The sequence below is a fragment of the Felis catus genome, chromosome D1 (assembly GCF_018350175.1).
Source record: "Felis catus isolate Fca126 chromosome D1, F.catus_Fca126_mat1.0, whole genome shotgun sequence".
Taxonomy (NCBI): Eukaryota; Metazoa; Chordata; class Mammalia; order Carnivora; family Felidae; genus Felis; species Felis catus.
Window position 1 is genome coordinate 108903830 of NC_058377.1, and position 25590 is coordinate 108929419.

The 25590-nt window shown below is 39.1% G+C and overlaps 1 protein-coding gene across 2 annotated transcripts in view; it reads left to right on the forward strand.

The window, feature by feature from the left end:
- Positions 1-25590, forward strand: part of PACS1 (phosphofurin acidic cluster sorting protein 1) — a 155784-nt gene that overhangs the window by 7355 nt on the left and 122839 nt on the right. The window contains exon 1 of one of the 2 annotated variants that reach the window (XM_045039573.1): positions 4343-4365. The exons of the other annotated variant lie outside the window; for it this stretch is intronic. Within the exon in view, the coding sequence (XP_044895508.1) occupies positions 4358-4365 (8 nt within the window). The 5' untranslated portion in view covers positions 4343-4357. Of the gene's footprint in view, positions 1-4342; positions 4366-25590 lie in introns of those variants that run through there. 2 annotated transcript variants of the gene reach the window in all.

Below are 25590 nucleotides of genomic sequence, written 5' to 3' on the forward strand. Positions count from 1 at the left end.
AGATGTTTAACTGACTGAGCCACCCAGGTGCCTCTCGAGTCATTAATTCTAAAATGACTTTAGATGATTGGATTATGTATGATAATAATTTTTGGCCTTATTTTTTTTGTGTGATTTCTAAACTATGTAATAAACGTGTTACAGAAAAGACCAGTGAATATTGTTTTAAAAAATATATATTTAAAAATACATATCAACTCTACTCAATTGTATACCTTAAAGGAGTGAACCTTACAAATTTTATATTGTAATAAAGCTGTAAAAAAAGAACAGCTTTGTTTTTTAATGGATGAAGACATGGGGGACTAAAGTTTTGCTCTACCCATTACCTTTCTTGGTTCTAGAGTTGCGTATTTCTTTTTACTGATAGCAAATGTGGTGAATGGGGAATGTTCTAGACACTCATGGTGAGTGGATGATGAAGCATAGCTGACAAAGTAGTATTGAAAATGACACATTTATTTATTTGTTTAAAAAAAATTTTTTTTTAATGTTTTATTTATTTTTGAGACAGAGAGAGACAGAACATGAACAGGGGAGGGGCACAGAGAGAGGGAGACACAGAATCCGAAGCAGGCTCCAGGCTCTGAGCTGTCAGCACAGAGCCCGCCGCGGGGCTTGAACTCACAAACTGTGAGATCATGACCTGAGCTGAAGTCGGACGCTTAACCGACTGAGCCACCCAGGCGCCCCAGTTTATTTATTTGTTAAATATTTATGTAGATTCTTTTAGATAGTAAAGTGTTTTAAGATATACTCAAGGTGAGAATCTCTGAGTTTAGGTGCAGCTTCACACATTTTCTGGTCCTGAATACTGTTTTTCCCTTTTTCTTTTTGGGAGCAATGGTCCAGATAAACCCACTCTTCATTCACCCTTTCAGCCCTCGTTGTGCTTCTAAGTTCTGTGAACATGATACTAGGTAATATCCATAGAATGTTTTGGCCAAAAAATTTTTAGAACTGTGATGTGGATCTTAGTAGTTACACTGTAATTTACCTTGTATGTATTTTTTAGTGGCCTGATACAGATAAAGGTAGTGATGTTTTCAAACTTGATTCCTACCAGAGCAATACCTGTTCCTCTTTTTGTGGACTAACTCTTCCAAATGACAGGTTGCCTCTCAAAGCCTTACTGTGAGCAAGATTTCCCCTAGGTCACATTGTGGGTATAATTAGCTTATGACTTGTCCCTGAGGAAAGTTAGACTGCTTATTGTGCTTAGACATAAAAAGGTGTTTTTTCTTTACAGTTGTTCTCCAAAATATTTTGTGTGTGTCTTGAGTTTCCTTTCGTTCCTCTTTTCATAGGTGAGATAGAGATTCTTTGTTGCAGTTTCTTTCTTTCTTTCTTTCTTTCTTTCTTTCTTTCTTTCTTTCTTTCTTTCTTTCTTTCTTTCTTTCTCTCTCTCTCTCTCTCTCTCTTTCTCTTTCTTTCTTTCTTTCACTACAGAAAACACAAAAGGCTTAGGACATCAATTGTCATTTACTTCTTCCCTCCTCACTGACCTTTTCCTGTCTCCTGTTTAAAAACAACAAATGGCTTCAAGGTTTACAGAGCTGCTTTATTCTTCTGTTTCTTTGTATTACCATACCTCTCAAACCACACTGCACTCTGCTGTTTGTAATTCCACCCATCTTTTGCCACCTTAGTTTCCTCCAGAATGTAACCACTAGTAGTAGTTCAGGGTGATGTTTCAAAGGAAAATCAGCTTATGCCACTCCCTTCTTCATAATCTTCCCAGTTCATTCATTTAGCAAATGCTTATAGACCAGCTGGTGTGTGTCACAAACAGAATCCTTGATTTCATAAAATATACATTCTAGTGGGTGAAGATTAGTGACACTATCAAATAACTGTTCATCATACTTAGAATAAAACCCCTTTTCATGCCTTAGGAAAGACTTTAGGATGTGACCTCTTCCTGTGTCTTTGACCTTCTCTTCTGTCATTCTCCACCATGCTCACTTGGCTCTGGGGAAGCTGGGCCTTAGACAAGGTCATCTCCGCCTTTGGGCTTTTGCACTTATACCTGGGATGCCTTGTCCCACATCATCATATGGCTGGCTCCTGGGTATCATTCAGATCTCAGTTAATCCACCACCTTGGAAAGCTCTCATAACCTGCCTAGTCATTCTGGGAGTTTATAAATCTTCACAACTAGTTACTATCATCTGAAAAAATCTTGTTCATTTATTAGTTACTTTATAGGTGCTCAATAAGTACATTTGTCACATAAACAGTACCTTTTTATTTATAATGTTTATTGAATGAAAATCTGTTATACACAGTTCTTTCATTCAGCAAATACTTACTGAATATTTCTATGTGCCAAGCACTGCTATGGGTGCTGAGGAAGCAGTAGCAAACAAGTTGACAAAATTAACTCTCTCCTAGAGTATACATTGTGGTGGAGGGAGAAAGATAATAAACAAATATATTTATAATAAATAGGTAATGAGTGAGTACCACGATGAAAAATAAAGCATAGTGAGGGAATTGAGAATGTTGGCAGAAGGGCACTTTTGGATAGGGCGGTCAGAGAAGGCCTCTGGGGAAGCCATGTTTTAGCTGATGCCTGAATGAAATAAACCTAACTAATTGAGCATTTACTGTGTGTCACAATAACCATCAGAGGCAGGTACTGAGATCCCTTTCCCAGAAAGGAAAATCAAGGCCCAGTGAGGTGAAGGCATTTTGTAAGGCTACACAGTTTAGAGGTAGGTGGAGCTGGGATTTGGCTCATGATTTATGATTATCTGACACCAGAACGATTTCTCTGTTTAAACTTGGTGTTCCCCGAGCCCTGGCTGGTTCTCATAGTTGACAAATAATATTTAATGTTTATATTTTGTCATATTAGAATTACAGAATGCTGCTCTATTACCAAATCATAGATAGTAAGAAATTTAATACCACAATGGCTATTAGTGCCAGTTCTGGAGCCAGTTAGCCAGGATTTTAATCCCGATTCTATCCTTTACCATTTAGTGATTTGGGCAAATTATTTAACCTCTCTAATGCTTTAATTTTCTCATTTGCAAAATAGGCCTAATGTCCCTACCCCTCATTAATTATGAGGATTAAATGATATTAATACAAGTAAATGCTTACGTAGCACATAGAAAACACTTAAAAATAATAGCTGTTACTACTATTACTATTGCTGTCTTTATTGCCAGTCCAGCTTCTCTGGTCTCTCCCTAGTCCCCCTCCAAAGTCTGCTTTCTTTCTGCAGTCGGGGCAACTTTGTTGATATTACGATTTCCTCAGTGGGACTGTCATAAGGTGTTGGATTCACTTTAGACACAGATCCTGCCAAACCCCAAGCTTAATAGTCTAGAAAGTCAAAACAAAATATTTTGGTTCTCTGAAGCAGTGGCTGGATCAGGATCCTGTTTCTACATCCTGCCAGCTTATATGAACGGAAGAGATGGTGCAGGCCCCGCCTGCAAACCACAACTTTGTTTTGAGCCAGTTTGACTTGACAGCTTCCCTATTCTACCTGCTGACTTCTTTAGCTCTGGTTTGGCAGCCAGAAGAGCAACTAAACCGGTTTACAGCTAGTCATTTATTACCAATAAAAGCTAAGTGACTCCTAAGAAAATGAGGATTTAAATGGGGTTGATATTTTTTCTCTTGTCTCTTTAAGCTTTCTTTTTTATGTCTCAAACTATAGAAAAATTCTATTCTATTCTTACAGGAGAAACCTGATAATACATTTAAAGCCTGTCATGAAACATTTGGATGTGTGTGTGTGTGTGTGTGTTAATTCTCTCCTTTAATAAGTACCAAGACTCTACTGTCTCATTTTAGTTGGAAATCTACAAATATATTAACATGTTTCTGTTCTTCCTTAAGAGTATGTAAAACACAGATTAACTTCTTTTCAAATGTGGATCATCATGATGAATGAGATCCTCATGGTTAACAACAGGGCTTGAGCTGAAGAGTGTAGACTGGTATGTGTTGCATATTTTTAAACTAATGTGTTTGCTTTTTTAGTTTTGTTTTTGTTTTATTTCCCCATTGCTTCAATAAGCCTTCTTTCTGCTTTACTGCTTTGATTAGACCAAGGGCTAAAAACCAGACAATCAAATATGTTAGGAGTGAATGGCTCTGTGTTATGAAGGCTAAGAGGAATGGACAGTATCATTTGAATAAGGGAGATTCACAGCCGGAGTGTTTTAGGGCAAGAAAGAAACATTTTACCTACTTCTTCGTCTGGGTTGTACTCCAAGGATGGGATTGCTGGTGAGTTAGGGTAGAGGGTTAATCTTCTAAAGTCTTAAGGAGTCAAAAACCCTTTTGAAGATGCAGTTCGAGGTACAAGTCAAATTTTGCGTTTGGTTGGAGAATTATGAATTGGTAAGTAAAGCCCTATATCTATTGCTTGGTTAAATTTGTTTTGATTACATCTAGGCAAGTCACTTTTTTTCTCGTTTTTTAAAAGTGAATACACTTTTTTTTTTTTTTTTTTTTGCCTTGCTGATTTGTTATGAAGAGAAACAAAATGTTTGTAAAATGTTTGAGCATTTATATTCATAGAAATCATACCATCTTTGGGTAATGTCAGTGAAACTGTGAATTTGATGGTATAATATTTGTTGACCTGTGATAGACTGTGATAGATACATTAGTCATCTTTTACATTGTCTTCACAAGTAGGTTTTTTTATTTTTTTTATTTTTATTAAAAAAAAATTTTTTTTAACATTTATTTATTTGAGAGACAGAGCATGAACGGAGGGGGGGTCAGAGAGAGAGGGAGACACAGAATCTGAAACGGGCTCCAGGCTCTGAGATGTCACCACTGAGCCCGACGTGGGGCTCGAACTCACCGACAGTGAGATCATGACCTGAGCCGACCGAAGTCAGACGCTTAACCGACTGAGCCACCCAGGCACCCCTACAAGTAGGTTTTTTTTTGTTGGTTTTTTTTTTTTATTTTTATTTTTTCAACGTTTATTTATTTTTGGGACAGAGAGAGACAGAGCATGAACGGGGGAGGGGCAGAGAGAGAGGGAGACACAGAATCGGAAACAGGCTCCAGGCTCCGAGCCATCAGCCCAGAGCCCGACGCGGGGCTCGAACTCAGGGACCGCGAGATCGTGACCTGGCTGAAGTCGGACGCTTAACGGACTGCGCCACCCAGGCGCCCCTACAAGTAGGTTTTTTTAAAGTGTGTTTATTTATTTATTTAATTCATTATTGAGAGAGAGAGAGAGAGAGAAGGCCCCCGTGCTGTCAGCACAGCCTGACACAGGCCTTGAACTCCTGAACCATGAAATCATGACCTAAGCTGAAGTCAAGAGTTGGATGCTTAACTGAGTGAGCCACCCAGATGCCCCACAAGTAGGTTTTTGTTTGTTTGTTTTGTTTTATTGTTTAATAAAATTGTCTCCTCAAAACTTAAGTATGTGGAAAGTAGTCTACAGAATTTTTCGTCTCTGCCATACACCATTTTTGCTGTGGATGAAAATGAATAAGCAACTCTGGAAACCAAGGTCCTTTGGGAACATAAAAACTCTTGTAGCTATTAATGGATTTAATTGTATTTCCTCTCTGTCACCAAAATGTGCAATAAATTGTTTATGCCCTTGTCTTTAATGGGGAGAAGTGTTCATTAACTGTATGTAATTATCATTATCGCTTTGTTTTTATTACTTGTAGATAATCCCCTCTATCTTTCCTTTAAAAAAACTTATAAAAAAAGGATAGCTATAATACTATTAAATATTACCCATTAATCTTTCTGGTGAGCTTTTTCTCTCCATGGAGAAAAAGGAAATTATCATTTCATTGTGGGGGTGAATTTGGGCTTGAAATGGGACATGATCTCCTAAACTAAGATTTGTCATAAAATTAGTTTGGCATGCTTTGGACTTAGGCCAAGTGATATGTTTACTTAAGTTCAGCAAGGGCCTCGTTCTCAGGCAGCCTCACTGATGAATGAATGCATGTCTCAGTTGGTGAGGCTTCATCTTATTTGAGTCCATTTAAGATAACATTTTTAGAAAAATGTTTGGAATGATGGCTCTCTTTGGGTTTTGTTTTGCTTTGCTTTGCTTTGTTTTGTTTGATGCTCATTCAGGTATTTCCTCCTATTCTTATCACTGTAGGAAAGTCAGCAAATTGCTATAATCTGTTTAAAACCATATGCCAAAAATGTTTTGACTTTAGAATTTGGTTTCTTATTTGGCTTTACTTCATCATGTGGATTTGGATAAGTCTCTTTAACTCTTCCTCTACCTAATAGTCATTTAGTCAGCAAATAACTGTCGAGTATACATCATATGCTGGTCACTATTTCAGACACTGAGGAGAGAACAGTTAATAAAAGAGACACAATCTCAGCTCTTGTGGGGGTTACCTTCTAGGTGGGCAACAGACCATAAGCAGATGAATGAGCAAATGATAGGGTATGTCTGGTGGGGAAAAGTAAGGTAGGAAAGGGGGTTAAATGGGGCAGAGAGAGAGATAGTTTTAAATAAGGTGTTCTACAAGATCTCAGAGAGGGGGAACAGTCCTTGTGGAGCACACATTTAAGCAAGCCAGTAGAGGGGACAGCAAGAACTGGTAGGTTCCAGAAACATCCAAGAGGCCAGTGCGCTTGAGCCAAATGAATGAGGAGTGAGTAAGCAAAGGGGACCCAGATCTTATAGACCATTGTAAGACTTAGCTTTGACTTTGAGTGAGATGGGAAGCCATTAGAGGTTTTGAGCCACAGAAGAGGCATGATAATGACTTTCATATTAAAATACCCACTGACCACTATGTATAGAATAGCCTATAAAGAAGGGTAGGGTGAAAGCAGGGAGTCTAGGTAGAGGTGTTGTGATGATGTCGTGGGAGCTAATATTGGCTTGGAACAGGTTGGTAGAGGTGGAGGAAAAGAGAATTCATCAGATTCTAGGTATATTTTCAAGCCTAAAGGATTTGTTTATGGGTTGGATTTGGGGTATGATGGAACAAAAGGATTCAAAGATGACTTGAAAATTTCATTAACTTCCTTGTGTTGGTTTTCTGATTTTTATAAAAAAATTTACTGTTATTGTCACCACTTTATCTTGCTTAAGTGACATTATATAAGAATGAGATCTGTATAACTGAACTCGTCAAGGTTCTTGAGGGAGTTTGTTTCTACTTTTTTTTAAATTATTTTTTTAATGTTTTATTTATTCTTGAGAGAGAGAGAGACAGAGCATGAGTGAGGGAGGGACAGGGAGAGAGCAGGACACAGAATCCGAAGCAGGCTCCAGTCTCTGAGCTATCAGCAGAGCCCAATGTGGGGCTCAAACCCACAAGCGGTGAGATCATGACCCGAGACAAAGTCGGACGCTCAACCGGCCGAGTCACCCAGGCGCCCCTGTTTCTACTTTTGCCATTTGCAATTAATTGGGAATAAATTTCCTTGGGAATTTACTGGGAGATGGAATAATCGATAGACTGGCAACTGATTGTGTTAATAAGTTAGATTAATTTCTTTTAGTGCTTAGGCCATCATGAAGCTATGATGGAGCAGCTGAGTCTCAACATCCCTGATTTTTCTGCTGTCATGCTTGCTTGGTCTGGTATCTCCTCTGTGATCCTTATTTATTTGATGGGTTTTAATGAGGGAGATCTGTTGCAGAAGCTATTGATACCTATAGCACATGTTCTTTGTCACTAACCCAGTGAAACTGAAAAGTCAAAAATATGTTTTTGTTTTTTGTTTTTTTTAACGAGTAATGTTCAACAGCAGACAGCCTGTCTGTGCTTCCTGGGAGCTGCTCTGTAAGGAGGAATCCTGCTGCAGAATGATCTAATTTGTATAATCTTGAAGGTGGAGCTATTTTTAAAAGAGAACAGGAAAATAATGGAGTCCTTTGCTTGTGAATGCCAAACTGGATCTTACTGATTTAAAAGGAAAGAAGCTTAGTTAGATCTTGTAGTTTGAACTCTTATTTCCCTTTTATTCTGTTTACCATGTCTAGATCAAATTTATGATAGATATATTTAGGTAACTGCTTTTGGAGTGGCACCTGGGCACCCCCTTTTTTTTTTTTTTTTGACATTTTAGGTAAGTATATTACTTAACTTGTGATTTGGATAATGTGAGTCACGTACAAGAGCAGATATTAAACTCAGGAATTAGAACTTATGGCCCTTTTTCTATCCTGAAATGAAATTCCCGGATAATAAAGCTTACCAACATGTCTACGATATCTTAACTGCAATATGAAGGAAAGATAAAAGGAAGGCTCTTTGTAATACAATCTGTATTTCTATATGTGAATTCTCAGAAGACATTTGTAAATGGCATGGCACGTCAGAAACCATAGCTGTCAGGTGCTTGCAGGTACACATAGTTTTTCCTCTGTAAATATGACACCTATAAATAGAGACTGATACAGGTATATTGCGTGGGTGACTCAGATAATATGTGGCAATGCCATTGGTGATATGATTTTCTAGAATTCTGAACAAATCTTCATAAAGTTCTGAACAGAACAATATACAGCCCTTCCTGTATACACATAGTAGTTACATTCCTGGAAAGTTCCTTATATATTAAATGATGAAAAAACTGAAATTTCTGTGCAAAATCTATTTAGATACAGACTTAGGTCATTATAAGATAATTATTTACATATATATACATATATGTCTGGTGGGACCAAAGGCAAATTTATTATGAATCTAATGAAGCTTAAGCTTTAAGGCTTTTCGTGTGCACAGGTTACCTCATGGCCCTATACCAAATTACAAAAAAATACAACCTTTTATTGAAGTATAATCTATACTTAGAAAAGTATACATAATAAGTACAGTTAATGAATTTTTACACACTGGACATACCCACATAATTAGCATCCACATCGGGAAACAGAACATTGCCAACAACCCAAAACATTGCCTTGCCCGCTTCTAATCACTACCTCTCCCCCTACCAAAAATGACAAGTATCCTAGCTTATAGCAGTGTAAGGCAAGTTTTGCCTGCCTTTGTACTTCATATGTGTACACTCTTGTATCTGACTTTGTTCAACATGATGTTTGTGTGATTCATCCACATTGTTGCGTGTAGTTGCAGTTCATGTATTCTTGTTGTGTAGTGTTCCCTGTGTGAATATATCACAGGTTATTTAACCATTCTGTGGTAATGGTCATGGAAAATTTCCAGTTTGAGGTGATGATGTATGGATAGTGCTGCTGTGAACATGCTTGTACATGTTTATTTGTTGATATAAGCACTCTCATATATTTCATTTCCTTTCCTTTGAGTATATAAGCAGGAGTGGAATTGCCAGATCATGGGGTATGTGTATGCTCGGCTTAGCAATATGAGAGTTCCAGTTGTACCACATCTCCACCAAAAGGTGGTATTCTTTGTCTTTTTTGTTTTAATCCTTCTGGTTAGGGGTAAAATGGTTTCTCCAGTGTTTTTAATTTGCATTTCCCTCAAGATGTTGAATACTTTTTCGTAAGCTTATTAGCTATCTGGATATTCTCTTTTATGAATTGTCTATTCAGGTTGTTTGCCCATTTTGCTATTGGGTTGTCTCTGTATCTTATTGACTTACGGTTCTTTTTCTTACAAATATCTGCTTATACCCCCATGGATTGCCTATTTATTTATTTAGCCTTTTTACTCTTTTAATGGTGTCTTTCACTTAATTTTTTTTCCACTTCATTTTTTTTTAATGTTTATTTATTTTGAGAGAGAGAGAGAGAGAGAGAGGGAGAGAGAGAGAGAAGGAGAGCATGAACAGGGGAGGGGCAGAGAGAGATGGAGAGAGAATCCCAAGCAGGCTCCATGCTGTCAGTGCAGAGCCTGATGTGGGGTTTGATCTCACAAACTGTGAGACCGTGTTCTGAGCCAAAATCAAGTTAGACACTTAACCAACTGGGCCACCCAGACGCACTTTCACTTCATTTTTTTTAAGTAGGTGCCACACCCGGTGTGGAACCCAATGCATGGCTTGAACTCACGACCCTGAGATCAAGACCTGAGCTGAAATCAAGAGTTGGGTGCTTAACTGACTGAGCCACCCAGGCACCCCAGTGGTGTCTTTTGATGAACAGAAATTATTAATCTTAATTTAGTCCAATTTATCAATTTTCCCAGTTACATTTAGTGCCTTTTATGTCCTCTTTAAGAAATCTTAGCCTACCTCAGTATCATGAAGGTGTTCACTGATGCTTTCTTTTAAAAGCTGTATTGTTTTATTTTTTACAGTTAAATTTACAGTCCATATGGAAATGATATTTGTGTGTGGTGTGAGTAAGGGTCAAGATATATTTTCCTCCACATGGATATTCAGTTAACCCTGCAACATTTATTTAAAAAAATTTTTTTAAAATGTTTATTTGAGAGAGACCAGAGACAGAGCGTGAATGTAGGAGGGGCAGAGAGAGGGGACACAGAATCTGAAGCAGGCTCCAGGCCCTGAGTTGTCAGCACAGAGCCCAGAGCGGGACTCGAACTCATGAACTGTGAGACCATGACCTGAGCCGAAGTCAAACATTCAACTGACTGAGCCACCCAGGCGCCCCTGAAATAAATGTATTTTTTTATGACTTTTTAAAAATGTTTATTTATCTTGAGAAAGAGATAAGTAAAGACCGAGCAGGGGAAGGGCAGAGAGAGAGGGAGACGGGGAATCCCAAGCAGGCTCCGCACTGTCAGTATGGAGCCCAATGCAGGGCTCAAGCTCACGAACCGTGAGATCATCACCTACATTGAAATCAAGAGTTGCATGCTTAACTGAATGAGCCACCCAGGCACCCCCACCCTCCCTGCATCATTTATTTAAAAAGATTATCTTTTTTCCACTGCTCTGCATCGTAAATCACATGATGTTTTACATGTGGGTCTATTTTAGACTTTCTGTTTTGTATATTGGTGAGTCTGTCCATGCTTACACTAATGTTCCATGTCTCTATTACTATGTCTTTATAATAGGCCTGTTACCTGGTGGTATAAGTTTTCCAGCTGTGTGTTCATGATTGCCTTGACTAGTCTTTGCTCTGTTGCATTTCCTTAGAAATTTTAGACCCAGCTTTTCAATTTCCTTTGTTTTTGAGAAATGTATTAGGATTGCTCTGAATCTGTGGATTAATTTGGAGAGAGTTGAAATCCTTAAAATATTGAGTCTTTCAATTAATGGATATATGTCCCTGCATTTACTTAGATCGTCTTTAATTGATTCTGCACTTATTTGTGTAGAAATATTGTACATCTTTCTTTAGATGTAGTCCTACATATTTGGTATTTTAAAATTCTAGACCTAATTTTGTAATTGTGAACTTGTATGCTTTTTCTTATACAGGACCCTTCAAATGAAATAAGCTTTAGGCACTCTGAAACCTGGTTCTCCCTTTAGGTGGAATGCTTTCACTTACATGAATGTTGGAAACATGTAGAAGGTAGTCATATCTTAGTTGTGCAAGACTCACAGGGATTATGGGTTGTAGGATGTCTGGCATTCTTGGTTTTTCCACCATTAAATGTCAGTAAAGTTCCCAATCATTGTGACAATCCGCAAAGCACCTTAGAGGCATTACTACCATCATTACTATATTAAGACTCACTTAAAATTTTTTTTTTTGATGTTTATTTACTTTTGAGAGAGACAGAGTCAAGTGGATGAGGGCAGGGAGAAAGGGAGATACAGAATCCGAAGTAGGCTCCAGGCTCTAAGCTGTCTGCACAGAGCCTGACGTGGGGCTCAAACTCCTAAACCATGAAATCATGACCTGAGCCTAAGTCAGATGCTTAACCTACTGACCCACCCAGGCATCTCAAGACTCACTTATTAAAACATTTTGTGTTTATTACAGTTATCATAGCCCATAAATGTAAGTGTGCTTGAATGTCCTCAAATATGTTGACCTTTTGTTTGTTTAGGAAGAGACCTAAGCGAACAGTTTCTTTTCTTTTCTTTTTTTAAATATTTATTTATTTTGGAGACAGTACAAGTAGGGGAGGGGCAAAGAGAGGGGGAAAGAGGATCCAAAGTGGGCTCTATGCTGACAGGCTGTCAGCACAGAGACCAACGCGGGGCTTGAATTCAGGAACTGTGAGATCATGACTTGAGCCAAAGTCAGATATTTAACTGGCTGAGCCATCCAGGTGCCCCAAGCCAGTAGTTTCAAATGTTGCCATCTATAATCTAGACTTTAAAAATTAGCAAATGATTCATCTTCACAAACTTCTGTTTGCATAAATATACTGGTAGAGTGGATTGAACACTGGCTGTGGAGCCAGAAGAATTAAGTCTTCCTTTAATGAAAACTGTGATTTGGGATTAAGTTACCTTTTAATCTTCAATCTTCTCATTAGAATGGAAAGAAATAAAATAACTGCCTAGCTGACTATTCAAGATTGTTGGGAAGAACAGATGAGACAGTTTGTCTTAGAGTACAATAGAAATGCCATTGATGTTGATTTGTGAGTTTGGGACAGTTAGCACAGTCACCAAGGTGAAGCCTCTTATAGGCTGGATCTGCTCCACTGGGGTTCTTCTCGCATGGTCACTATAGCAATAAGTTGGTGGAAAGTGGTGTCTGTTTTCTAAAAGCTTGTGTGTTTATAGGAAGGTAAAAAGATCACTACTCTGTTGTGATTCCTATATCTTAATTTTGGTTTTCAGAATGAAAGTAGGCAAACCACTCACTTTCCATTTCCTTCATGATCTTACTGCTTAGAAATGCTTTGAAGATTATGGTAAAATCAACGCAAGTTTTATGTTCCTCAGTGAAAGTTTCCATGTGAATATAGGTGATACATTATTATAATTAAATCCTTATTCATATTAATTCACTATATGGTTTTCTAGCCAGTGGATTGAGAAATGCCTGGCCTACTACTGAATAAAAAGGTGATAAGACCTTGAAATGTAGTTGTGAGAGAGGAAGGATACTATCTCTGCGATTTTAATATGGAATATACATAATACTCAAATGATACTGAATTTCAGTATGTTTCCCCCATGGTTAATATTCTCTCTAGACTGCAGCTGCTGCTGCTGCTGCTGCTGCTGCTGCTGCTGCTGCTGCTTCTTCTTCTTCTTCTTCTTTTAAATGTGTATTTATTTTTGAGAGAGAGAAAGAGTGCCGGGGTGGGGGGGGGCAGGGAGGGGCAGAGAGAGGGAGACAATCTGAAGCAGGCTCCAGGCTCTGTGCTGTCAGCATGTGGGGCTCGAACCCACAAATTGTTGAGATCATGACCTGTGCCAAAGTCGGACACTTAACAGACTGAGCCACCCAGGTGCCCCTAGACTTCTTATACAGTTAGATGCTTCTTTTAGTTGTGTTTTGGTTTCATTTGAGTGTCAGTACTTGATTATTTTCCTGTTTTGTTATATTTTATTTTAGTTTAGTTTATTTTAGTTTAGTTTAGTTTAGATATTTTGAGAGAGACAGACACAGATCAAGTGGTGGAGAGACAGAGAGAGAGGGAGAGTGAGGATCCCAAGCAGGCTTCATGCTGCCGATGCAGAGCCTGATGTGGTGGGGTTTGAACTCGCGAAACCACAACATCATGACCTCAGCTGAAGCCAAGAGTTGGATGCCTAACCGATAGAGCCACCCAGATACCCCTTCCTACCTGGTTTTATTAATTTTTTTAAGTTTATTTATTTTGAGAGAGAGAGAGAGAGAGAGAGAGAATGTGTGCGCACACGTGCGTGTATGTGAGAGGGGCAGGAAGAGAGGGAGACACAGAATTCCAAGGAGGCTCCATGATGTCAGCTGTGAGATCAAGACCTAAGCCGAAATCAAGAGTCAGATGCTTAACTGAGTGAGCCATCCAGGCACCCCAGCCTGGTTTTATATTTTAATAGTCCACTTCCCCCTAATAGTTTTTTTTCCTTGTTGTATTTATTTTTAATCAGTGTTATACATATATTTTGGAGAGTCAGGTAGTTCTACAAGGCTTGTTTCTGAGACAGTCTTTTTTTATGGTGAATTCCATATGTGGAAGATTGCCACCATCACCACATTCTCCCAATAAAAGTGTAATTTTGGTTTTTATTATTATGACAATAGAAAGGCAAGTCACTGTTCAGTCATGTAGTAAACTGTGATTTTCCTTTCCTGGCCAACTTTTAATTTTTCCTAACATTAATAATTGTGTTTTTTTTAGTTTTGTTTAATAATAGCTAACATTGAGTGCCTGATATATATTAGGTGCTGTTCTAATTGCTGTATGTGTGTTAACTCATTTAATTATCAAATAGGTAGAGAGGTTAGGTAACTTGCCCAAGAAAGTAACATAGCCAGAGTCTAAACCTTGGCAGTGCAGCCTCAGAATCTGTTATTTTAATTACCATGCTAAACTCTCTTTTCTATTAATATGTACATGAGTATTTCTTTTTTAGAAGTAAATTTAAGTGCAGTAAAATGCACAGATCTTGAGTTTATAGCTTGGTGAGTTTTGACAAATATATACATTTATGTAATCAATACTTGAATCAATATATAGAACATACTGATTACTTGCAGTCAGTCCCCACCTCTCATAGGCAGTAACTGTTCTGGTTTATATCACCAGAGATTAATTGGTATGTTCTTGAACCTCATATAAATGGAATCATATACAGTAGGATGTGTTCTTGTGTTGACCTTCTTTTGTCAGATTCATCCATGTCGTGTGTGTTAGTAGTTCATTCTTTTTTGTTGCCAAGTAGTATTTCATTGAAAAAGAGACTACAATTTGTTTATATGTTTTTTCTGTTGATGGACACAGAGGTTGTTTACAGTTTTTGGCTTTTATGATTAACACTGCTATAAGTTTTCTTGTACAAGTCTTTATATGGGCATATATTTTCATTTCTTTGTGGGTAGATATGTAGGAGTAAAATGGTAGGTCTCAGTGTAGCTATTTGTTTAACTTTATAAGAAACTGCCATTTTACCAAAAGTGATTGTGTTAGTTTACATTCCTACTTGGCGTGGCAGACAGATTCTAAGGTGGCCCCCATGCCCCGTCTCTTGGCATTTATGCCTAATGTAATTCCCTCCCCTTGAATATGGGTGGGACTTGTTCCTTCCTAATAGGCTATGACAAGAGTGACAAGATATACATCGTTATGTGTATGTGATGATGTTACATCAGATTGTAATGGCTATATGGTGAGGCCACTCTCTCCTTGCCAGCTTTGAAGAAGCAAGTTGCCATGTTGTGAGCTACCTGTGGAGAGGGCCGTATGGCAGGGAGCTGAGGGTAGCTTCAAGTTCACCGTCAGCAAAAACGCATGGTCCTCAGTCCAGTAGCCCACAAAGAACTGAATGCTGCCAATATCCATGTGAGCTTGGAAACTTAAGCCTCTCTTGAGACCATAGCCCCAGCCAACAGCTTGGTTGAAATCTTTTTGAGGACCCACTTAAACTATGCTTGGACTTGTAACCCATTGAAACTGTGAGATAATAAATGCCTGTTGTTGTTTTTTTTTTTAATTTTTTTTTCAACTTTTATTTATTTTTGGGACAGAGAGAGACAGAGCATGAACGGGGGAGGGGCAGAGAGAGAGGGAGACACAGAATCGGAAACAGGCTCCAGGCTCTGAGCCATCAGCCCAGAGCCTGACGCGGGGCTCGAACTCACAGATCGCAAGATCGTGACCTGGCTGAAGTCGGACGCTTAACCGACTGCGCCACCCAGGCGCCCCAATGCCTGTTGTTTTAAACTGCTAAGTTCGTGGCACTGTTACTACACAGCAGTAGATAACTAAGACTAGTAATGTATGAAAGCTCCCATTGCTCCACATCCCTACTAGCATTTAGTTTGTCAGTCTTTAAAAAAAATTTTTTTTAAATGTTTATTTATTTTTGAGAGACAGAACACGAGCACGGGAGGGGCAGAGAGAGACGGAGACGCAGAATCAGAAGCAGCCTCCAGACTCTGAGCTGTCAGCACAGAACCTGACGTGGGGCTCGAACTCACGAACCGTGAGATCATGACCTGAGCCCAAGTCGGTGCTCAATGACTGAGCCACCCGGGCACCCCAAGTTTTGTCAGTCTTTTTAATTAGCCATGGTCATGGGTGCGAAATGGTAACTCCCTCTCATTTAATTTGCATTTCTTTTTTTTTATTTTTAAGTTTTTTGTTTTTAGAGAGAGAACACATGCATGAGCAGGAAAGGGGCAGAGAGAGAGGGAGAGAGAGAGAGAATCCCAAGCAGGCTCTGCACTGTCATCATGGAACCTAATACAGGGCTTGAACTCCCAAACTGCGAGATCATGAGCTGAACCAAAACCAAGAGTTGGATTCTTAACCGACTGAGCCACCCAGGCACCCCTAATTTGCCTTTCTTTAATATGACAGTGAGTACCTACTGACTGGCCATTTGGACAGATACCTTTCCTGTGAAAAATCTGTTTAAATCTTCCCTGTTTGTCTTTTAATAATTTATTTGTAGCAGTTATTTATATCTTACAGATCAGGTCCTTTCAGATACGTGTGTGTATATGTGAGTGTGTGTGCATGCATGTGTGTGCATCTGATATACATAGGCATATCTCAGAGATATTGTGGATTTAGTTCCAGACCACCCCACTGATACAAATATTGCAAGAAAGGGAGTCAAATGAATTTTTTGGTTTCCCAATAGATGTTAAAGTTGTGTTCATAGTCTATTAAGTGTGCAATACCATTATGTCTAAAAAACAACGTAAATACCTCGATTTAGAAATACTTTATTGCTGGGCGCCTTGAGTGGCTCAGTCAGGTTAAGTGTCTGACTTTAGATTTTGGCTCAGGTCGTGATCTCACAGTTTTTGAGAATGTGTTGGGCTCTGTGCTGACAGTGAAGAGCCTGCTTGGGATTCTCTTTACCTCTCTCTCTGCCCCTCCCCTGCTCAAGAGCGCGCATGCACGTGCACTCCTTCTCTGTCTCAAAATAAATAAACATTAAAAAAAATACTTTATTGCTAAAAAAATGCTAACCATTACCTGAGCTTTTAGCAAGTCATAATCACTGATTACAGATCACCATAACAAATATAATAATAACAAAAGAGCTTGAAATATTGAGAGACTTACCAAAATGTGACAGAGACAGAAAGTGAGCAAGTACATTTGGAAAATGGTATGGACAGACTTGGTTGACACTGGGTTGTTACAAACCTTACATTCGTAAAAAATATTTTATCTGTGAAGCGCAGTAAAATGAAATATACTTGTACTATTTTCTTCCAGTCTGTGATTGGGAGGAACTTCCACATTCCTCTCACTTCAGCCAGATTCCCAAACTGTTAATATTTTACCATATTTACTCTATTAGACTATCTTTCTCTAAATTGGTTTTTCTGAGCCATTTGAAGTTTCGTATGTGTTGTCCTGTGATTCCATACTATTTCTGTGTGTATTTTCCCCAGTCAAGGGCACTCCTAATTAACTACTACATATCTAAGTCAGATAATTAACATCGATAAAAACCTACTCCTTTAGCAACAGGCCCTGTTCACATTTTGCCAGCTGCCCCAACAATGTTTCCTTTTCCATTTTGGTCCAGGATCCCAGTGCAGAACATGCAGTGGACTTCACTGTCATGTACTCCATGTCCTTCAGCCTGCAGTAACCCCTTAGTCTTTTACTGTCATTTTTGTCGTCAACAGTCCTATATTCAGGAGGATGATCTGCAAGCTGAATCCATTAATATTTCCTCATGACCAGACTCAGGTCATGATTTCTTGGCAAAAATATCATAGAAATGATGTGTAATATTCTCAGTACTTCATATCAAGGGACACACGATATTAAGCAGTCCCATTACCAGTGATGTTAACCTTGATCATCTGGTCATGTTGGTGGCTGCCAGTTATCTCTGCTTTTCTTCACTGTAAAGTCATTGTTTTTCTTTTTATAACTGACAAGTATTTTATGTGTAGACAGTTTGAGATTATGCCAGTATATTATTCCTCATCAGATTCAAGCTACCAGCATTACTGTCCTCCCTAAATCAGCAGCCATGATATGTTTGCCAAGTGATGATTTTTGTTTGTTTCCATTACGCCTTCTGCATTTATAAATTGGCCTTCTGCTGTAAAGATGAGCTTTCTCATTCCTTCCCTCCCCACCTTTCTTTCAGTATGGACTCAGATTTATGATTTATTCATTGAGTTGTAATTTGTTAGTATTATTATTTATTTTGATGCTCAGATTACTCCAGTGTTGGTCAGCCGGAGCCCTTTCAAGCTGTTTCCCTTTTATATGTCCTTATCATTCTTTGAGCACTTCTAGATTTCTAGAACAACAGGATGTTCCAGGGTCATCTTGTATTTTCCCTGCCCTATCCCTGGAATCAGCCATTTCTCTAAGGAGTCCAGGTTCTTTTCATGGAGGATGGTATTTAGAAACCAACATTTGAGGGTTTGTTGTGCTCAGTGCTTTAGGATGTGATTGCTTTTAGGTGCTCTTTGCAGACAGAGCCCAGAAATATAGGTATGTATGTACAGCTTGCTCTCTCTCTCTCTCTCTCTCTCTCTCTCTCTCTCTCTCATTTCTTTCTTTATCTATTTCTGTATATATCTTTAAAAGCCGTGCATTCAAACTAATATCTTATTTACTTGTTTGTTTAATTAGAGAGAGAGCATGTGCAGAGGGGGAAAGGGGGGAGAGGGAGAGAGAAAGAGAATCTTAAGCAGGCTCCCCACTTAACATGGAGCCCAATGTGGGGCTCAATCCCACGACCCTGGGATCACAACCTGAGCCGAAATCAAGAGTTGGATGCTCAACTGACTGAGCCACCAGATGCCTGTCAAGCTCATATCTTTAATTTCAATATAATACCTTCGGTTTCTCTCTAGCCTTACCACTTTTCATGTTTGTAAGTACCTTTTTTCAAGAATGAGAAATCTGGCTTTCATTAGTCTCAGAATAGTTATTTATTTGCTCAATTCATTAACTTATTTGCTTATTGTAATTGACCTCCCAACCACCCTGGCCTTCTCCATTTGCCATGTATGTACCCCACTTGAGTACCTTGTGTCCTTGAACACTAGCAGACAGAAGCAGGAAAACAGAGAAATGGTAAACTTCTTAACATGACTCCTAGGACAAAGAGGTGGAAAGTGAGAAGCAACCTAGTTTACTCTGTAAAATCTTAAATAGTATTTGTTCCTGTTATCTATTGTTATGTAAAAAAGCCACTCCAAAACTTAGTCACTTGAAATATGGACAATGTTATTTTGCACACAAATCTGCAGTTTAGGCAGAGCTTGGCAAGAATTCTCTGCTCCATTCAAGGAGCAGAATGGCTCAAAGGCTGGGTGGGAGCTGGAATCATATGTGGGCTCTTTCACCGCCATGTCTGGTGGCTAATGCTAGCTTGTTGGCTGGGACCTCAGCCAGGGCTGTGGCTAGAACATCTATAGGTGGCCTTCCATGTGGCTTTTTTTTTCTTACATCATAGTGGCTGGGTTCCAAGGGCACACATTACAAAAGAGAGCCAGGTGGAAGCCTTGTTGCCTTTTCTTACTTAGCCTATGAAGTCACACAGTATCATTTTCACTGCATTCTGTTCCTTAGAAGTAAGTGCCTAAGCCCAGCCCCATATTTAAGGGGAGAGGAATTTGTTTCTACTTTTTCTTTCTTTCTTTTAATAAAAAAAATTTTTTTTGAGAGAGAGAGAGAGGGCTGAAGTGAGCCAGGAGCAGAGAGAGAATCCCAGGAGGGGCAGAGAGAGAGAGTGGAGAGAGAGAGAAGTGGGGCTTATCTGACTCAGGGCTTGAGTTCACCTGATGTGAGATCCGAACTCACAAACTGTGAGATCATGACCTGAGCCCAAGTCAGATGTTTAATGACTGAGCCACCCAGGTGCCCCTGTTTCTACCTTTTCATGAGAGGACTGTCAAATAATTTGTAGACTTTTTTTTTTTTTTTTTTAAGATTTTTGTAATTTTAAGTAATCTCTACATTCAACATGGGGCTTGAACTCACAACTCTGAGATCAGGAGTTGCATGCTCTACCGACTAAGCCAGCCAGGTGCCCTGTAGACATGTTTTAAAATCAGCATCATATATTTTTCTGAATGAATAGAAGGTCCTTTCATTTGTATATTTGAATTTGTTTAATACTTTTCATTTTGTTTAAAACTTTAAAAAATAAATATATATATATATTTACACAGATACATAAAAGGGATCATATTTTCTATATATATTGTTTAGTGAAGTCTGTTGTTTTCTCTTTTGCTTGCCTCATTTCCCCCTTCTCTTTATTTTCTCATTTTGAATTATCTCCCTACCATGTAACTCATATCTTCATCCTTCTATATATTTTTTTCTTGTATAATATAAAAATGTATATACACATCATATAGTGGATTGGGGATATTGTTTTAAAAATAGCATCATATTGGGGAGCCTGGGTGGCTCAGTCAGTTAAGTGTCCGACTTTGGCTTAGGTCACGATCTTATGGTTCGTAAGTTTGAGCCCCATTGGGCTCGCTGTTGTCAGCACAGAGCCCGGTTTGGATCCTCTGTCCTCCTCGCTCTCTGCCCCTCCCCCCACTGGGGTGCGTGTGCATGCGCATGCGCTTGCTCTCAAAAATAAACATTAAGGGGCGCCTGGGTGGCGCAGTTGGTTAAGCGTCCGACTTCAGCCAGGTCACGATCTCGCGGTCCGTGAGTTCGAGCCCCGCGTCGGGCTTTGGGCTGATGGCTCGGAGCCTGGAGCCTGTTTCCGATTCTGTGTCTCCCTCTCTCTCTGCCCCTCCCCCGTTCATGCTCTGTCTCTCGCTGTCTCAAAAATAAATAAACGTTGAAAAAAAAATTAAAAAAAAAATAAACATTAAAAAATAGAATCATAGGGCCACCTGGATGGCTCAGTCGGTTAAGCATCTGTCTTCAGCTCAGGTCATGATGTCATGGTTCGTGGGTTCAAGCCCTGCGTCAGCTCTCTGCTGTCAGCACAGAGTCTGCTTCGGATTCTCCATCTCCCTTTCTCTGCCTCTTCTCTGCCTCTCCTCCGCCTCGCACATGCTCGCTCTTGCTCTCTCTGTCAAAAATAAATAAACATTAAAAAATAGAATTATATTAAAATTGATTTTTGCATCTTGCTTTTCTTACTGAACACCTTGTAAAAATGCCTGTAAGTCAAGAGATTTTGTTCTACTCTTCTTTTTAATAGCTGTGCACATATTCTGTTTTCTGATTTGGTTATTTAATTATGAAGGGATAAAGATTAGACTCAGAGAATAGGAACAAGAATAGGAATGGAGAGGGACAAGTTTTAAAGAAAAAGTGGTCAGGAATGAGGAAGAGAGAGGAGTACTCAATATTCCTGGAGTCTTAATTTTTTTTTTTTTTAATGTTTTTATTTATTTTTGAGACAGAGACAGAGCATGAGCAGGGGAGGGGCAGAGAGAGAGGGAGACACAGAATCGGAAGCAGGTTCCAGGCTCTGAGCTGTCAGCACAGAGCCCGACACGGGGCTCAAACTCACGAACTGCGAGATCATGACCTGAGCCGAAGTCGGCCGCTTCACCGACTGAGCCACCCAGGCGCCCTAATATTCCTGGAGTCTTAAAGCAGATGTGCCATCAAAGGAGACAAGGAGGGGAAAAATGGTAATGGGAAGGTGCATTGATGGCTTTTTTTTTTTTTTTTTTTTTTTTGGAAATAACTGTTTTTGCATATAGTAAAATTGCCTATCAGGAAATTGGAGACACTTGGAGACATGGTAAGCACATGAGTCCATGGGCAGGATTGGAACTTATAGGCAAAGCTATGGGATAGATGATCACTTGAAAGAGTGTGGTGTCTTGCTCATCGTTTGCTATTTGTGGTAGACCCAGCAAATGAGATTTCTTCATTCCAGGCCAGGATCCTGGGTATTCACATTTTATCCATTAAGTTTTGTTTTTTTTTTTTTAAAAGCTGGCCATCTTTCAGAAGCAGAGTTTTTATTTTCATTTTATATAATGTGGGTTGAGAGAACCTTTTGCTAAATATAGCAGTGTGTATTTGCTAGTCTTTCAGAGGCACTTAGGACATTTAAAATCTGAAGCCAGAGCTACCTGATTGGAACTTCTTTAATCTCTTTCACATCAAACCAACCTAGGTTCTTTGTGATAATTAGCATCATTGAATGGCTGAAGGAAGATTTTTTTCTCTCTTATGTTAGAGAGAGGATTTGCAGTATAGCTAAGTAATGGATGCATAATGAATAGGACAGATACATGATTCCACTGAAACTCTTGACCTGATAACCACTCTGATTTCATTGGGATGATGATGATGATGATTGAAAGTACTAGTGGTGTTGAGGCGCCTGGGTGGCTCAGTCGGTTAAACATCTGACTTTGGCTCAGGTCATGATCTCATGGCTTGTGAGTTCAAGCCCCCCGTCGGGGTCTGTGCTGACAGCTCAGAGCCTGGAGCCTCTTCAGATTCTGTGTCTTTCTCTCTCTCTCTCTCTCTCTCTCTCTCTGCCCCTCCCCCGCTCATACTCTGTCTCTCAAAAATAAAGAAATATTAAAAAAATTTTTTTAATTAAAAAAAAGAAAATACTAGTGGTGTTGAAGTCAGTAGTAGAGAATAATAATGCTATCTCCTTTTTAGGAACAAAAATCGTTCCCTCCCTGCCCTCTCCCCAGGCTCCAGGAATGTTGAAGGGAATGATTGCAATTTTCTACTTGTAGTTTGGATGACTAAAGTTCAAAGCTACGGATAGCCCAAGAGCTCTACGTAAATGATTCAGTAGATATGATAAAAGTTTTTCAGATTGAATTTTGATCCGGAGTGTAAGGTGCTCCTGCTATTGGTTTTCTTTCTGGTCTCTTTGATTTTGGCCTTTTTTCAGATAAACTTCAGCAGACAATAAAAGATCTCAATTATATGTAAAACATGTTGGGAAAGTTACAAAGATGAATGTGATATGAACCTGTCCTTAAAGAACTCACTGTCTTGGTATAAACAACAAATAGGAGTACAAAGCAGATTGAAAGAAGTAGTAAATGGAGGTACATGCTCATGTAGTACAGGAAAAAAGACATTACTTCTTCTGTAGAATCTGGCATTTGAACTGGAATTTTTTCAACTTTCTTTCATGGAAAATTTTAAAAATAGAGAAAAATAGAGAAAATGTGCAGTGAATCCCTATGAACTCAATACTCAGCTTCATTAACAACTCAAGGTTGTTTCATCTGTATCCCCACTCCCCCCAGATTCACCCCTAGATTATTTTGAATTTTTTTAATGTTTATTTTTGAGAAAGAGAAAGAGAGCATGTGTGTGCGCACAGTGCCTGTGAGCAAGTTGGGGAGGGGCGGAGAGAGAGAGAAAGACACAGAATCCAAAGCTGGCTCCAGGCTCTGAGCTGTCAGCACAGAGCCCAATGCAGGGCTTGAACTCACAAAGGACAAGATCATGACCTGAGCAGAAGTTGGAGGCTTAACTGACTGAGCCACCCTGGCGCCCCACCCCCCATTATTTTGGAGCAAATCTCAGAAAGCACAGCATTTCTTCTATAACAATTTTTATATATATCTCTAAAAGGCAACAACACTTTTTTTTTTTTCCCTAAAAATGTTTATTTAGTTTTGAGAGAGAGAGAGCAGGGACAGAGGGTCCAAAACAGGTTCTGTGCTGACAACAGAGAGCCTGACCTGGGGCTTGAACTCCCTAACCGAGAGATTGTGTCCTGAGCCTAAGTGGATGCTTAACTGACCGAGCCACCCAGGTGTCCCAAGACGGGGACACATTTATTTGTTTATTTATTTAAAATGTTTTTGTTTATTTTTGAGACAGAGGTGGGGGAGGGAGAGAGTGGGGGAGGGGGAGAGAGAGAGAGGGAGACAGAATCTGAAGTGGACTCAAGGCTCTGAGTTGTCAGTATAGAGCCCGATGTGGGGCTTGGACTCATGAACCAGGAGATCATGACCTGAGCCAAAGTCAGACGCTCAACTTGACTGAGCCACCCAAGCACCACTTATTTTTATTTTTTTTTAAGTTTTAATCTGTAAGTAATTTCTACACCCAGCATGGGCCTCAAACACACAATCCTGAGATCAAGAGTTGCACACTCCAGTGACTCAGCTAGCCAGGTGCCTCAGATAGGAACACTTATGAAAAATACACAACCTCAATGTTATTATCCTTCCTGAAATACTTAACAGTAAGTCCTCGATATTATCTAATTTATAGTTAGTTGAACTGGACTTTACAGAGAAGATTTTAATAGGTGGTGAATGGAAGAAAGGGAATGTGGGTTAAAGGAATAGCATATGCAAAAGCAGGGGAATGTACATAAGTGAAAGTGAAAGGTAATAAAGTGAAAGGTAATAAAAATCTGATTTGGGGATGTGGCAATGGAAGTGGAAAGGAAATGACAAAATGAGTCATTGCAGAGGAAAACTCAATGGAATTTTCCAGCTGAGGATTGCATATGTATCTTCTCTCTATTTCTGGTTAACAATGTTTGAGTGGATCTTATGAGCCATATAGAACTTGCGGGCCAAGTGTTATTCTCAGCTAGTGTTTGTTAAATAAAATTTTATTGGCCAACAGCTACATCCGTTCATTTTCACATTATCTATGAGAGCTTTCACCCTATAATGACACAGTTGGGTAGTTGCAACAGAGACCCGATGGCCTTCAAAGCCCCAGAATATTTACTGTCTGGCTTTTATAGGAAAAGTTTGCTCAGCCCTGATCTAGAAGAAACTGGTTTCTGGGTTTAGTACCCTCAGAAGACTGTGTTGAATGTATAGATTAGGAACAGCCATAGTTATGAATCAGAAGCTTTGGAATTTGTTTTGCTCTGTCTTTATCATTCACTCCATAGCTTGAGAAAGTAAGTTTCTCTAAGAATTCCTTTTTCCGTTTGTTACCTTGTTTATTGTCTTTTTCCTCCCACCCCCGCCCCCAACTAGAACTTAAACTCCGTGAAATTAGAGATCTTGTGGTTTTTTTTGTTCACTATTCTATTCCCAGGGCCTGGATCAATGCTGGATACTTAGTAGGCACTCAGTAAATAATTGCTGAATAAATAATTATTGCCTTAGTCTTTTTGCTTCTCTTCTGCACTAGACACATTTAGAGCCTTTTGAGAGAATAAGAATGATATGTCTGTAGATGGCAATGATGCTGTTAACGTAAATGTGTTATACTTTTTTCCCAACAAAGTTTAGAAAACCGCTTCATTGATACAATGGAGTAGTAAGCAGCAATTAAAACTAGTAACTACGAAGACGCTAGAAATGTGGAACCATGTTTAGATGGGTCAAAATCTTACATGCACACTGCCTGTCTAAATTATATGTGGATATAGACAAAGACTGCAAGATAATACCAACATGAAATCATTGTTTTCAGACAGTGGGTTTTGGGGTGTTTTTTTTCTCTCCAAAATTTTCTTTAATACTATTGTTTCCTCATGTTTTCAATAATGATTTTAAAATAAATAATTTTCCCATGTTTCTTTGCCTGCCCCTACCTCTGTACCATGTCCAGATATATAACCTTTAATGTAGATCACAAATAATGCAGTAATCAGAAATAGGGCTCATATTGAATCTCAGCATTGGAAAGGTTGATGGGTATTATGGATAGGTGTTTGTTTCACTTTATCCCATCATAAATTGTTACAGTATTCTTCCCAGCA